Source organism: Alexandromys fortis, unplaced genomic scaffold (assembly GCF_014885135.2).
Source record: "Alexandromys fortis isolate MF-2015 unplaced genomic scaffold, M_Fortis_MF-2015_v1.1 scaffold_6, whole genome shotgun sequence".
NCBI classification, from domain to species: domain Eukaryota; kingdom Metazoa; phylum Chordata; class Mammalia; order Rodentia; family Cricetidae; genus Alexandromys; species Alexandromys fortis.
In genome coordinates, this window is record NW_026067902.1 from 11,416,386 (window position 1) to 11,432,842 (window position 16,457).

Below are 16,457 nucleotides of genomic sequence, written 5' to 3' on the forward strand. Positions count from 1 at the left end.
CCTGGATTCTGGTACAGCCACTAGTCATCTGACACCTGACAAATCCCAGTTTAGGTAGAATTTCCATGATTTTCAATGTGGACAATTTTTAAATCTTTGGTTGAGCAAAATTAACCCAAGCAAATATGATTGCATACCACAGTAAGCCAGGAGCGGCTGTAGGTAGGGTCTATGAAGACACTCAGAGACCTAGCCCTTGAGATGACCCCCATGAACTGTGAGCCCTGACCAACGCTGGGAAAGCAATTGTGTGTTTTTAACTCACATAATCCTCAACTACAGACAAGAATCATGAAAACATCTATCTCACAGGATAGCTGAGATGATCAAATGGGTGACTGTCCATAAACTGTCCCTTAACAGGGGGCTCTCAGCATAGCCAGCTAGAGTTGGACGGTGACTCTTCTCTTTGGGCCCCTTTCTCTATGAGCCTACTAAAGCAAGGAACAGAAGCATGAAATAGTGAAATGTGAAGAAAAGGGACCGTGACCCTCACAGTCACCCATCCTGCATGGAAATAGGTTCAGACAGGAGCACTGAGAAAAATCTGCCATTCATCAGTTGCCACTATCCAACCTTTGGGGGGGGGGGCACAGACAATGATCCCCAATGACAGGTGACAGAGTTTCCATGAAGCAATGAAGCTCCCCACACTGTAGCTCAGGTACACTCTGTACCAGGTAAGTAGGCTGCCAGGCTGTGGAAGGCCAGCTCCCTCCCTAGCCGGACACAGGCAAGGAACACTGTAAACGGTCCACAGCCATGGCAGTGGCTCAGCCTGCCTTACAGTTGCCATGGCTGTACCCAGGGCTCCCAGAGGCCTGCTCAGCTTCTGATGACTCACGGACAAGGCCCTGATCCTTGAACGGCTGGCACAGTCATGGCATCTAAGGTTTCTGTGCCACATCAAACAGGGAGTGATGCCCCAGGACTTCCCTCTCCTTCAGCACTGAAAAACTCCAACCCTGCCACACACTCTGAGGGTGTTCATCTGTAAACACGGCCTGGATATGTGACTCAGGAGGAATGGGCTGCACGCCAACTCTAGGTTACTCTGCCAGGGATCAAGAGGCCTCACTCAGAAATGTTTCTGTAAAAGCCATGCAGTGGGGGTGGGGTGTAGCACAGTGGCCAAATTGGTGTTCTTCATGTGTGAAGCCCTAAATTCAATCCCAAACATGGTGGGGTGTGGGGCTTAGATTAGAATGTGATCTCTGAGGTCCCTTCCAGTCCACAATACCCTAAGGCTCCCTCTTTATGATGTGTTAGCCCCAGGTCTATATACCACCACCTCTATCCCCCTCCTAGAGGTGCTCCCGCTCAATGGTCTAGAGTTCCCTAGGTACACTCTGAGTCTCTGTGGGGTATGAACCTGGTCCAGGTCATCTCTACCGCCCCTGCAGTGCTGAAAAGGAAAGTATTCAGCATACATTTACAGAGCTATGCTCAAAACGGAAATTCTTCCAAACACCCACTTCAAACACACCTGCTTATCTCTAGCTGTATTTACCGCCAGCACCTCGGACTCTGGGGAAAGTACAGGAGCTAAATCTTTTAAGAGGTAAATGTTGCTGAATGCACACCTTTACTCCCAGTAACCCGGAGACAGAGGCAGGAGGATCACTGTGCGCTGGAGGGCAGCCTGGTCTATAAAGGGAGTTCCAAGACAGCCAGGGCTACATAGTGAGACCCTGTCTCAAAAGAAAAGACAAATGTTTAAATTTCTGTTGTGAAAATGTAAATAATTGCCATAGAGACAACCCAGCAATATGTAAGTATTTTAATATCCATCCAAAGTAATACAAAGGGCTTTGGTTTTGTTTGTTTTTCTAAGAGACGTTTATGGGTCAAATTATGCCCTGAAGTCATCAAAATAATCATAGATAATTTACAAGTCTTGAGCCTGGCTAACACATGGCTAACGCAGCCCCTGTGCTCACAGTGACAGTAAGAAGCTAATTCAACTGATGGCAGAAGCAAATCCTGTCCCTCTGACACCCAACACAAAGCAAATACACAATAGCAAGGACACAATCTGCAAATTGGTATTTGCTGCCCTCTGGTGATCAGCCCTGAGAAGTTCCCACACCAGAGACCTGGAAAGTATATAGTTCACACAGATGTGTGCTCCCAAGTCTCATCATTCTACGTGTGTGTGTGCCTCTGTATGTTTCTCTGTATACCTCTGTGTGTGCACCTGTGTGTGCCTGTGTATGTATGTACGTGCACATGTATGTGTGTGTATGCCTCTGTGTGCCTATGTGTGTTTCTGTGTGCCTGTGTGTGTGTGTGTGTATGCCTGTGTATGCCTTTTTGTGCCTCACTGTGTATGTGTCTCTCTGAACCTGTGTGTGTGCCTGTGTGTTTGTGCACCTGTGTGTGTGTGTCTATATGTGTACATGTGCAGGTGGGTGTGCCCCTGTGCCTCTGTGTGCCTGTGTGTGCCTCTTTGTGTATGTGTGTGCCTGTGCCTGTGTGCGTGTCTATGTGTATGTGTGCTGGAGAAAGAATAGCACAGCCCAAGCTGCTAAATGAGCATTGAGACCATACTTCCTCTACAAAGATAACTGAGAGAAGAGGCACCGATTTGAATTCTCCACCACTGCTATCTGTGAGAACAGATGAGCGATGGCTCGCTGTGTACATCACTTGACTTCCCCTCCAGTTTTAACAAAGCACACACTGTGTGTGTGTTGAGGGCCTTGACATAGGAACCCACTACCTCTCTTTGCCCTGCCCTCCATAAGGTCACACTACCAACATTATCAAAGGCTTTCCACTCTAACCAAGCCCTTTCAATGCGTCTCCCACCCTGAGCCTTCATGTAAACAAGATCTCATGGAGGTGCTGCTACCTTCAGCTCCCCCTCCAAACCCCAACTAGGTGTAGACGCTCTAGTGCGGTATCATCAGCTAGGTGACTTATTCTCTGAGGGTTGCATAGATCCCCATTAGCCACCAAAGCATTCAGTAGGGCGGAGGAATGGAGAGATGAAGGAGGGGAAGAGTGGAGGAGGGAGAGATGCATGGATGAATGAGCAAACGGGTATATGTATGGAAGGATGTACAGGTATATCAGCAAATGACTAAAGAGACAGAATAATGCAAAAATGGATGGATGGATAGATGGATGGATGGATGGATGGATGGATGGATGGATGGATGGATGGGAGGTAAATGGTCCCCCCCACCCCACCCTGAGCCCCACTACCCCTGCAGGTCTAGGAAACTGAAGAAGCTGCGCCATTTTTCCTACCACACCTTTTTTTTTTGATGACTTTAAGAGGCTCCTTCAATCTCTTCTCTAGATCATGCACTTCACTGATTCCAGGAGGGTGCCCAGGCAGCATGGCTACTCTTGACCCTAAACTACTCATATACAAATCCCTCCCATTGCCCAGATTTGGCTCATCATTCAGCTAAGCTCTGAGAAGCTACTGCCAAGGGTGAGCGTGTATTATCACCCTTATTTGTCACCCTAACTACCTCAGAGACACCTGTAATCATCAGTGTCCTTGAACCTGATCTTGCAAGCTTCCGCGTCCCTGTGTGGCTCACGGCGGCAGGTTCTCAGGGAAGCCCTTCCTTTCTATGACAGTAGTTCTCTCTCTAAAGAAATGGAAAGACTATGTGATTTTCAAGGTCACGAGGGCATAACAAAAACCCAGAGAGGCTGGCTCTAGGGCCTTAATGGCCTCAGTACAGCATCTGGAGCAGACCCGACATTCCAGCTGTTTCCATTCATGTGGATTCCACTCAGTCACCTCACCTGACAACTTTATATAGGACCACCTCTTCTTGCCTAGTTCAGGGCTGGGCCCTGGGGTGAGGGGAGGAGGCAGAGATGATTCCAATCAGCTGTAGTCTTGACTGACAGCCTGTCAAGGAGGTCCTTTACCTACCCTCTGGGTCCTTTGACACATATATCAGTCTGCTGAAGTAGCAAAGCAAACCCAATAACTTCATTAACAGACATTTTTCCCCTCACAGTCTGGAGTCTAGAAGCCTGGGATGGAGGTTCCAGTAGCTAACCAGAAGCCACTCCCATTTTGTCCTCGCATGGACTTTGTCCCGTATGCAGACACATGAAGATGCCTGGTAGATACCAGTCTTAGCAAATTTCCGCATTTCCTTTGAGTTCCCTTTTTGCACACACAGTGCCCGAACATTGGGGTTGGCCATGCCTTCTGAATGGATCCATGACCCATGCGGAATCCCTAAACTCTAGTGTCACCGTCGCAAGCTTTAGTTTAATTATAACCAAAGTAAACACCATGTGGGGAGCCACCACGTCTTGGAGAGAGACGGCACTGGGAGCATGTGCCGGCCTGGCACTTCGGAAGAGGGCACAATCTCGAGAGCTTTGAAATGTATGAGAAAATTTGCCTTATATAAAAATGAGTAGGCAGAGCATCATCTGTGAGTACCCTAACCACAGCAAGGGAAGAAAATGAGGCCATCAGGAGAGGGCCAAGTGGGAAGAAGGGGTCCAGGAGTAAGGAGTCATATGGGACCCTTGAGATGAGACAAGAACTTGGCCCTTGGTCCATGAACATCAGAAGGCCACAGAGGGAATCAGGGTGGCTGGAGCAAAGCTAGCCTAGGTACAGCCGTGTCTGCCTGCTAGACACAGGCCTTCTCAAAGAGCAAACCCTTGCCTGTAACGTCACACCAGACAAAACACTGCTGGATGGGGTGCAGCTCCCAGGAGTCTCCTTTGGGGATACGCTTTTACAAGTGGGGACCAACGTGTCTTGTGCTAAAACATTTACCTCCATGCAGAATCAGTCCAAAAGGAGAAGCTGGGATGCCTGACACGAACTAAAATCCCCCCCCCCCTCCACATTCACAGTGTTGTCCTCATCTCCCTTACTTGCTGGAAAAGGCTTCCCAGCTACCCCAAGTATGTTTCAAATGTCTTTTAAGCCCCCTCCCCCACATTACCCCTTACCCCAAACATCTCAGTTTCTTTTTTCTCCTGTTCTTGTTGATCATTTAAATGATCATGTCATTTTGGGCACCCAGTAGAGCATGGTTACTGCGGCAAACCTTTGAGAGAAATCTCAACGTTCTGAGGAATGTCGTGGGAATGAGAGACAGTCATGAAAAGTCAGGCATCTGGGCAAAGTTTAAAAGGACTGAGCATGCCCAGCCTTGAGCTAAGATCATTGTGAGCAGCCTGGGTGACAGTTTCCTAACACATCAAGAATGCACGCAGGAGGGTAGGATCCATTTTCCATTCATCAGAGACAGCAGAAGGAACAGAAGCATCTTAGATTTCAGCTGTGGAAACACCCGCCACACTTCTGAGCTGCAGGGGAAGAGGAGCTGCCAAGAGGGCCGCTCTGAATCACTCACTATGCAACACAGCCACTGGAAATGCTATTCAGTGGACAACATGGCAGTATACACAAGGTCTAACCCCACTGGGGCTCTGTAAAACATCTCCCCATGGCCTAGATGCTACAGCTGGGATCCTGCATGCTGCCCTCTAAACCCATGTGTTTAGATAGATAAGTATCTAGCCTGTGGCACTAATGGGAAATTGTGGAGTCTTTAGAATCTGGGGCCTGACAGAAGGAAGTAAGATCACTGGGGCTGTGCTCTTGAAGTAGGTACCATGAGCTCAGCTGCAGGGATGGTTTATCTTGATTGCCAACTTGATGGGATTTAGAAACACCATACAAAGCTGGGTGCTGGTGGTGTGTGCCTTTAATCCCAGCACTCGGGAGGCAGAGGCAGACGGATCTCTGTGAGTTTGAGGATAGCCTGGGCTACAGAGTGAGTTCCAGGACAGGCTCCAAAGCTATACAGAGAAACCCTGTCTCAAAAAGAAGAAGAAGAAGAAGAAGAAGAAGAAGAAGAAGAAGAAGAAGAAGAAGAAGAAGAAGAAAGAAAGAAAGAAAGAAAGAAAGAAAGAAAGAAAGAAAGAAAGAAAGAAAGAAAGAAAGAAAGAAAGAAAGAAAGAAAGAAAGACCATACAAACAATATGGGCATGTCTGTAGGGATGATCTAGGTTAACTGAGGTGAGACAATCTACTCTAAATATGAATAATATTCCATGGGCTGGCATCTGGACTGAATAGAAATGAGGAAGTGAACTAAACATAAGCCTTTCTCCCTCTCTGCTTCTGTCTGCAGATACAATGTGAGCAGCTGTCTCAAGTTCCTGCTGCCATGACATCCCCATCATTGTAGATGGTACATACCTGAAGAGTGGAGCCCAAAGAAACCTGCCCTCCAGCCAGTTTGCTCCTATCGGGTATTTTGTCACAGCAAGAGACAAGTAACTGGTATAGACCCTTCCCATCTCTCTGTGCTTCTCAGAGGCCATGGCATGAGGTGTGCTCTCGTCCATGCGCTCAAGCCACAATGCCTTAAAGCCGTGTTATTCTATGCCATGAGCTTGGCACCCTTGGTCCTTCACTCTTACCTCACCATCATTGGCAGTCCATTTCATTGGTGAGAACATTAAGATTCAGGAAGGACTAAAGCCTTCCCTACAGCCCGATTTCTGTCACATACGAGCTAAGACTAGAATCCAAAGGTCCCCTGAGTTCAGGGCCCATCCTCACTATCATCCATCTACACGGACAGAAACTAAGGATGAGCATCAAACTGTCACAAAGAACTGACCCAAATGTGGTTCTCGAGACCACAGGGTCTTCAGTGCTAGCCCCATAGTAACATTCAGTAGAAGAGGAAATGAAATCACAAAAACTCACCCATCGGTCTCCTTTCCTGGGAGCTGCCTCCCCACACTGTACAAATCTGGTGAAATTTAAAACCAGGTCTCGGGGCTGTAGAGGTAGCACAGCAGTTAAGAGCACTTGCTGCTCTGCAGCAGACCCAAGTTCAGTTCCCAGCACCCACGTGATGGCTCACAGAAATCTGTAATATTGGTTACAAGAGATCTGATGCCCACATCCGGCTGAGGCCAGTGCCAGGCATGCCCACCGTGCATGTACCAGACTTCCGGCAGTGTGGATGTCCTGGTGCCATCTCCCACATGTATCTGTCTAGGCTGTGATGCTGTGGAATATCTGTACACTGTGTGACGATGTATTGCTGTGATTGGTTTCATAAAGAGCTGAATGACCAATAGCTAGGCAGAAAGAGATAGGAGAGATTTCTGGGGAGAAGGGGGGAAAGTAGGAGGAACCTAGGTATGCTGATTACTCCAGAGAGAGGCCAGTGAGATATGGAATGAGTCAGACACACAGAATGGGGTAGAGGTAAAAGACACATGGTAGAACATAGGTTAATAAAAATATGGGTTAATTTAAGTTATAAGCACTAGTTGAGGGCTGGAGAGATGGCTCAGAGGTTAAGAAGAGCCTTGGCTGTTCTTCCAGAGGTCCTGAGTTCGATTTCTAGCAACCACATGGTGGCTCACAAGCATCTGTAATGAGATCTGGTGCCTTCTTCTGGCAAGCAGGCATACATTGCAGGTAGAACACTGTATACATAATAAATAAATAAAATCTAAAAAAAGAAAGAGCTAGTTGAAAGCAAGTCTAAGCTAAAGGCCAAGATTTCCTAATTAATAACAAGACTCCATGCCTACAATGCAGGGCTTCCCAGAGGCCTCTGCTGCCATTAGCCAACCAGCATGTGATTACGACCCAGAACTCCTACCAGAAGACTGCTGAGAGTGGTTGTTGGAAGACGTCCATGAGTTGGAGCAATAGTGCACAGACACTCCCTTGACACTCCAGACAGCCCTGGATCAGCTCCCCGTTCTGCTCTTCCATTTTCCTCAGAACCTGAATGCTGCCGGGCCAGTGCCTCATCACAAAGTTTTCCTGGGTTCCTCCCCTCATCAGATAGTACTGATAAGGAACTAGCCAAGACACCGGCGACACAAGACTTCAGAATAGCCACCTGGTCTCACATAAGAGCCACCACAGAACAAGCATGCGCGCAGGGTGTCAGGTCAGGGCCTCGGTACTGAACACTTGGGTTCACAATGTGACAGCTGGATCCATCCACAAAAGGAGCACCATTCCCAGGCGCTGGGGTCAGGCCACGGTGTCCATAAATGAGTAAGAAAGGATTTTATACTGTTCAGTTACCCGCAGACCAATGTCAGGCATGGAGTCAGGTGAATGAAATCTCATCCTTCTTAATGGAAAAACTGGATCCAAGTCACAAATACACACACACTACTGAGGAGTCTACATTTTTCTTCCAGCTTCACCAAACTCAACGGCACTTAAGGCAGAATTCTCCCTCACTCAGAAACGACGAAGGCCCAGAGAACAAAACAGTATGGAGCCACGAGGAAGAGAGAACGATACTCCCGGAGCTTCCTCTCTCGAGGCTCTACCCAAACCAGTGCATGGGAGACCCAGAGAGCTTCAAAGATCTGTCCTTGTGAACTCTGCCAGAAGACTGTTGACAGTGGTTGTTGAAAGACGTCCATGAGTTGGAGCGATAGCATACAGACACTCCCTTGACACTCCAGACAACCCTGGATCAGCTCCCCGTTCCTGCTTGTCCATTTTCCTCAGAGCCTGAATGCTCTGATGGTAAACATCACACCTGACTATCATGTGTAGAGCAATAGGCATCGATGAACTAAAGCAAAGAAATGATGACCTTCCCATGCGAGTTGATGCTTAATTGCTTTCTAGCAGACACACTCATCTAAAGAAGATGCTGCTGCTGCTTTTGCCTAGCAATGCATATCTGAGATACAGATGGATGGAAAATAGCCCGAGGATGCAGAAATGATCTGTATTCACGGTTAAACAGCCCTCTTCAGCATAGCATGAATATCTCTGGCCCCATGTAACTGTGAGTTGAGAATCTTAACCTCTGATATTGTTACTCATCCTGGAAACAACAAGCAGTAAAGTTAATTAGAATCAGAGTCTACTACCTTCATGGTACCCGTGGCGTTGAAAGCCACTGACAGTCTTGAAGAGGTCAGAATTGCCAGCATTGCGTTGAATCTTGTACTCTTGTTTTGAATGGGTGAATAGTACTGTCCATCTGGAGTCACAGAACCAAACCTGTGAGGATGTAGGGAAGCAGGATGGAAAAGAGGACAGTGTTTAAGACAAAACAAAGTATGGTGCTGCTAGAAATGAAATCGTGTGACTCCCCTGTACACACAGAAATGGGACTCCTGGGAGCGTCTCAAAGGGAATGCTGAGAAGGGCTTGACTTGAAGGTAAGTACAGGTTCTCTACCACTGCCAGCCTGCGGTGGAGAAGCAGCTCCCACAAAGGAATAGCAGGAAGACCACCACCATCAAACCAAAGCCAGGGCCTGGATGGGCAAGCACCCTGGCTTGCTTGTTTAAAACAAGGTGATGTCATGAACATCCCATACAATTCAGCTGTTTACAGCATCTGGATTTGGTGGGGTTTAGGATTTTCACAAAGTTCTACAACCATTATTACTCCTCAACTCCAAAACTTTCACCATCCTAGAGAAACCCCACCCCAGCTGAACTCTCTATATCTCCACCCTCCAGTCCATAGCAAACAACTTCCTGTCCTTATGGATCAGCCTACTCTTTGCATCAAAGGGAACAAAATATATCATGTCATTTTGTATCCAGGTTCTTTCACTTGGCACAGGGTTTGCAAGGTTCACCTATGCTATATAGTTTATATCAGTACTTATTTTTTTATGAAGGAATATTTCACCCAATCATCTTTAGCATTTATCAGCTAACAGATGTTAGAATTTTTCCACTTTGGGGATATTATGGATAATTATGTTATAACTATTTGTGCTCAAGTTTATTTGGGACAAATAGATGTACACATTTCAATGAGCATATGGACAATGTTTATATGTATATAACACACATATCTATGTATATATGTATGGATGTACACATAACATATACAGATATACATGTGCATCTGGAAATAAAACTGTTGAATCATTTAACTTCCAACATTTTAAAAAAGATTTATATATTATTTGTGTGTGTGTACTGCATGAGTTTAATGTACACCACTTGAGTAAAGGAGCTCACTGAGGCCAGAAGAAGATGAAATGAGATGCAATAAACATCTGATTAACATTAGATCCTCTGGAACTGAAGTTAGACATTCATGAGCCATTGTGTGGGTGCTGGGAACTGAATCTGGTTCCTTGCAAGAGGAACAAACACTCTCGACTGCCATGCCACCTCTCCAGTCCAAACTTAAAACTTTTGAGGAACTGCTAAGTGACTTTCCAAATCTCTGAAGACATGTTACAACACTGCAGTGCCACGTGTCAGATCCATTATCTTCATCTTCAACAGCACTTGGTATTGTCTGCAAGTTTTAGCACAGACATCCTAAGGGCTACAGAACGGCATCTCACTGGGATTGGACAGAGCCTCCCAATGACAGTGGGGAGTTGGGGAGTTTTCTTTCTTGCTTTATTAGAAGGTTGACTATTTTCTTTGGGAAAATGTCTAATGATATTTTGTTTAGTTTTTTAACTGGTTGTCTGTATAATTAACTGGTATAGTTCTCCCATTCTGAAGACTAGGCCCTTATAATATGTTTGATTCACAAGTCTTTTTCAGCTCAAAAATCAATTTTCACTAAGTTTTTACAATTTTTTATAAACTCCAAGTGCGCTACTTTTTCTTTGGTTTTTCTTTGCCTGTATCTTTGGTGTCACATTTAAAAGCTCACTGATGAGGGGCTGGAGAGATGGCTCAGTGGTTAAGAGCACTGGTTGCTCTTCCAGAGGTCCTGAGTTCGATTCCCAGCAACCACATGGTAGCTCACAACCATCTGTAATGAGATCTGATGCCCTCTTCTGGCATGTGGGCATACATGGAGGCAGAATGTTGTATACATAATAAATAAATAAATCTTAAAAAAAAAAAAACCTCACTGTTGAGACCAAGGTCACTAGCTGTATAGCCCAGGCCTCTCTTCTAAGAACTGTGTGCATCTGTGCTGGGTGGTGTGAGGTAAGAATTCAACCTAACATTTTTTAATATAGACAGCCACATGTTCTGAAACCACTTTTTGAAAAGACTATTGTTTCCTTTCTGTCTTGGTTCTCCAGAACTCTAGTAATTGTCAATAAATTTATGTGTACACTATTCTATCCCATTGTCCATATATATCCCTTATGTTAATGCCATGCAGTCAGGACTACCACAGCTTGGTCTTCAGCTTTCAGATTCCAAGTATGAATCCTCCTACTGTATTCTTTATAAAGACGGTTTTCTCTGCTCTAAGTTTCCTATACTTGCATGTAAATTTTAGGATGAGTTTATTAATTTCTTCAAAAATGAAAATGGCAGCTGAGTTTTTTTTTTAGAGAGATTATATTGAATCATTTGCTTACATCTATGAACTGGCTCACTTTCTAATTAAGTGATGAACCAAGACTTGCTCCTTTAAAACCCCATGTGGCTACTTCTGTTTTGCGGTTATGGGGGACAACTTAAATGGTAACAAAATAATGTTATAAATCAAATCTTGCTCATCAAAGTGATTAACTACAAACAAGCCCACTATCATTCTGCTTTCTCATGGAATCTGATTTGCTAATCTCTAGTGCTTTTGCTAAGCCCTTCCCATTGGCCAGTGGCTTCTGAAGCCACACCGGACACCGGTATCTGACTAGGGTGATAGAATATGGGGAGCTGCCCATTGTGACTTTTCTCCCCCTCCCATCCCCCAGAGTGGGTGATGCTGACAGGAGCCTAGGAAATGGACAGGAGACTCTACAGAAGACTAGTGGGCCTCGGACCCACTTTCACAAGCACTGGTATCTGCTGAGATTTTCCAGGACATCTGTAAAGATGTCTTTGCTGTTTCTGTTCTATTTGCCACCATTTTACATAGGGTGGGAGACAAAGAGAATGTGGTCCATTCTAAGTTTGTTTCCCACACAATTTTCTTTGACTTTTGCAAGTGACTACATGTATTTGTTGACAAGAACTTGTAAGGAGCAAAGATAAGTAAAGGAAAAACTCCACTGCAAAGCAAAATAGAAAGCTTATTTATGCCCAGATTGTTGGCTCTACCAGTGATTTAAGCGCAGCTCTGGCTCCGGATTTACAGATCACAGGAAACACAGCTGAGGCACTGAGGTAGCTGGTGTTTCCTAGAATCTGCAAAAATAAATCATCTCTAACCCTGACTTTCATCAGTGATCACACCAGAGAAGGAAACATCCACCGCCCTGTTTGAGTCACCTTGACTACCTTGTGGATGCCTGGGCATTCTCCCTCCAGTTGACAGTAGTTTTAACTACCTCCTCAAATGAAAGGTGTCTTTTTTCTAATACAATATTTTTTATTTATTCTTTGAGAATTTCATGCATGCATACAGTGTATTTTGATAATGATCAAAAGGGGGAGTGTCTTAACTTTTCACACCCACAGGGGAAGCAAGCAGCGCACATCAGACCGCAAGGGGTGCACCCACCCACTGAGACGGTGGGAGCTCACCAAGGCCAGCTGAACTGGAACTGATGGAGCATGTGATCAAATTGGACTCTCGGAAGGTGGCGGACAAGGAGGGCTGACTGAGAAGCCAAAGACAATGGCACTGGGTTTTGACCCTACTGCATGTACTGGCTTTGTGGGAGCCTAGTCTGTTTGGATGCTCACCTTCATAGACCTGGATGGAGGGGGGAGGACCTTGGACTTCCCACAGGGCAGGGAACCCTGACTGCTCTTTGGACTGGAGAGGAAGGGAGAGGGGAAGGGAAAGGGAGGGGGGGAAATGGAAGGAGGGGAGGAAGTGGAAATTTTTAATTAAAAATAAATAAATGAATGAAAAAAAAACAATTGCCAAAATAAAAAGAAGTTAAATGCCAAACAACAAGGAACTGGGGACATAATTCATCAGTTATTTAGCATAGTGCTATGGTGCATTTTAATGGGAATTCTTAAAAGAATAGAAGATACTCTATGTTAAAATTCTAATATAGGTCTCTTTTTTAAGACATATTGGCATAGAGAAAAGTCTACCATAACAAGCATTATGTCTGACAGATGTCATGTTGGAGCATTTAGATTTTTCACTATTTGCTTATCTACCTTTTCCAGTCAGTTGTGGAAACCCTTGAGGAGAGACCACTTGGTCCTGCAGTCTGCAAGACCCCAAAACTAGAGGCCTCATTTTTGGGAACAAGGAGACCATCTACACAGACCTTAAGGAAAAAATTACTCACTTATCCAGCAGATTCTCTCTTGGAATTCGAACTTTGTTAAACATCAAAATTCCATTATCCACACCGTTCAGACCTGGGGGGACAGATTTCAAATGGCGATGCAAAGGAAAGCTACACAACGTTCCAAGATGGTCTCAGCTACTTCTTGGCCTAAAACACAAACCTTAAACATTTCCAGAACTGCAGGTGTTCTTTTGTTAGGGAGTATGCCTAGGATGTTGTCTGTTTGTTCTCTGGGCCCTGGCTCAGACACACCTGGCCCATTCCCAACCCCCACCCTGAAGAAGAACCAGACAATGATGTGGTTTTCCTTGTTTGCAGCCCCCGCCCCCCACAATGTGCTAGAAACTCAAGTTCAGGGTCTGATGGGGGCACATCTCCCTCCCCAACAGCAAACATTATTAAAAGGAAAGAGTTCAGTGCCTGAGGAGACAGCTCAGTGATTAAGAGCACTTGTTGCTCTTGCAGAAGACCCAGGTTCAGTTCTGAGAACCCACAGGGTGGCTCAGAACCATCAGCAACTCCAGTTCCAGGAGACTGAGGCTTCCTTCCAACCTCCCTGAGCACTCAGCCCACATGTGGTACGCAGACATGCAAGCAAAACACTCATGCATAAAATATAATTTAAAGCTAAATAAGTAGATAAAAATTTAAAAAAAAAAAAAGCGTGTTGAGGCAAGAGAAAGCATGGGACACTGGAGACAGACCAGCCTGTCCCCATGCACGGTTCATGCTTCCTCCTCAGGCGCAGGATGAACTAGTGAAAGCAAATAGCAGAAGACACGGGAAAACCAAAGCAGTCTTTCTGCAGCTGCCAATGCTGTCAACATGTGGCATGACTTCATCGGCAGTGGCCTGTCCCTCTGCTCTCAGCAGACCTTGACACTCGAGGTACTTTCAGGGGCCATGCCTGGCAGCAGTGGTTGCCTATACTAAAGGTAGGAAGGGATTACTCCTCCGCTGTCCAACGTGCCTCCCCTACCCCTTCCTCTCTCTTCTCTCTTTTATCCTCAACTCCTACATCCCTTTCTTTAGCTGGCTTCACCTTGGAAACCTGGTCTCACTGAGAGCTATGGGATGAATTGTGTCCTCCCCTTTCCGATTTGTAGATTGAAGCCGTAAGCCCCATATTTGCAAAGCGACCTTGTTTAGAAACAGAGGCAACCAAGTTAAAATGGGGTCATTAAAGTGGGCCCTAATATAAATGATAGAAGTCCTTATAAGAAGGACAAACCTGGAGACAGATATGTACACAGGGAGACTTCATGCTCGTGTAAAGATGACATTCACAAGCTGGGGCAAGAGTCCTGAACCAAAACCTTCCATTGCCCCCATCAGAAGGAGTCAACCCTGGCAGCTCCCTCATCTCAGGCCTCCATCCTCCAAAACTGTGAGGACTTAGTTGTGTCACAAATGTCCTGAGACAGTGCTCAAGGCTCAGCAAGGGCTGTCTGGACACAAACATCCATCTGGAGGTGAAAAGTCACCAGAGAGCTGATACCTGCACAAGTCTAAGAAAAGAAAAGTTGAGACACCCATTGGAGACTAAGCGTCTTTGTCACTAAGCAACTGAGAAGCTGGGAGATAACAATATCGATGTATGGTCCCCTGGCAGTTTGGTTTCCTGGAGATGAAGGTGGTTAGATTCTCCTTGGCTGTGGTGGGGGCTGGAGGACCCATGGGGGGTATCAGCCAGCACAGAGGAGGGGCACCTGAGGACTCACCTTCTTTATGCATCATATCAACAGCTGTCACCCCTGGATACAAGTTTCCGTGCTCATCCCTGATAGGAACGATGAAACAGTGGGGCCCTAAGGAAGGCACAGAGACAGGACCTTAGTAGGCCTCCCCTTTTCACTGCTGTCGAGACAAAGTCTCAATATATAACCCTAGATGGCTTAGAACTCACCATATAGATCAAGGTGGCCTCTAATTCAAGTTAATCCTCCTGTCTCTGCCTTCCAAGAGTTGGAGTTACAGGAGTAAGCTACCATCCCGGCCCTAGATGACTCCTTGTGAAGAATAAACCTTCAAGCTCTGTGTGAGGGCATGTGTCTTTAATACCAACATTTGGGAGGCAGAGATAGGTGGATCTCTGTAAGTTCAAGGCCAGCTTGGTCTACATAGAGAATTCTAGAATAGCCAGGCTACCCAGTGAAAAATAAAAATAAAAGAATAAAACTTCTTCTTCTCTGGAGCAATATGACATTGTTACATTCCAAATCCATTGAGTTCTAGGCACTGCACACAGCAGCGACTAATGTCAGCAAATTTGGTCACCACTTTTCTATGGAAGATAAAGTTAATACATATTTTTACAAGACAAAACTGGCCCTGTGAGGCCCGTTTTCACCTGATGGGGAAACAGCAATAACAGAGAGGATTCTTTCATATTGGTAACAAACCTTGTGACTTTCCCTCAATGATGAGCTGGGCGAAGACGGCAGCACAGTTCCCGTCCATGGCGTTGCCGATGTACATCTTCTGGGCATCTTCACACGGCGTGTCAATCACGAACTCCTGCACAGAAGAGGAAGCCACAGAGTATTTGCCTCCATGTGGCTCACTTGAACCCCTAACTCAACACAATGAAAACCTTAAAACAGATCTGCAGTGTCAAGAAGATTCAGGGGCTCCTGGGAAGCCACTGTCTTAACTCTGAACTTTGTGCTGTCTGTCAGTCTGCGAATGTACTTTGCCTCCATCTTTGCTTTGACAGTGACTGGAAATGGGTTTTAGTTTCTGGTGCGTAATTCAATCAGAAAAATAAGCAGCCAGTTTTCATTCATTCATTTCCCATCTCTGTCTTTAGCAGTGTCAGGCTGATGTGTGCTGTCTTCTTCACCCACTGGTTTTCAACATGCTATTTCTTCAATTATCAATTTCTCTTATCCGACTACTTCATACTGTGGTTTCGCCTTTTAAAGAACCCAACACCAAAACCTCTACAAGAGCTAGATGTGCTGACACAGACCCCAAGTCCAGCTACATGGGAGGCTGAGACAAGAAGACTATACATCCAAACACTGCCTGGACCTCACAGTGAGTTTAAGGGCAGCCTAGGCAATTTAGCAAAGCCTTTTCTCAAAATAAAAGTAAAAGGATGGGCTTACAGCTCAGTGGTTGAATACTTTCTGGCCTCAAAGTAATGGATTTACTCCCCATGACACACACACACACACACACACACACACACACACACACACACACACGGGGAAGGGGCACACAGACTCTGGTAGAATGTATTTAGCTCTCCACATACCTCTCACCTTCAAACACCTCACCTATGAGGTGCTCATG

General features: G+C 45.7%; 1 protein-coding gene across 1 annotated transcript in view; it reads right to left on the minus strand.

The window, feature by feature from the left end:
• The window catches only part of Acoxl (acyl-CoA oxidase like), a 258,813-nt gene that overhangs the window by 212,288 nt on the left and 30,068 nt on the right, over positions 1-16,457 (minus strand). Inside the window, exons 5-8 of the mRNA XM_050134390.1 lie at positions 15,563-15,677; positions 14,882-14,968; positions 13,158-13,230; positions 8,884-9,016 (exon numbers count right to left, since the gene is read on the minus strand). Of these exons, the coding sequence (XP_049990347.1) occupies positions 8,884-9,016; positions 13,158-13,230; positions 14,882-14,968; positions 15,563-15,677 (408 nt within the window). The remainder of the gene's footprint in view (positions 1-8,883; positions 9,017-13,157; positions 13,231-14,881; positions 14,969-15,562; positions 15,678-16,457) is intronic.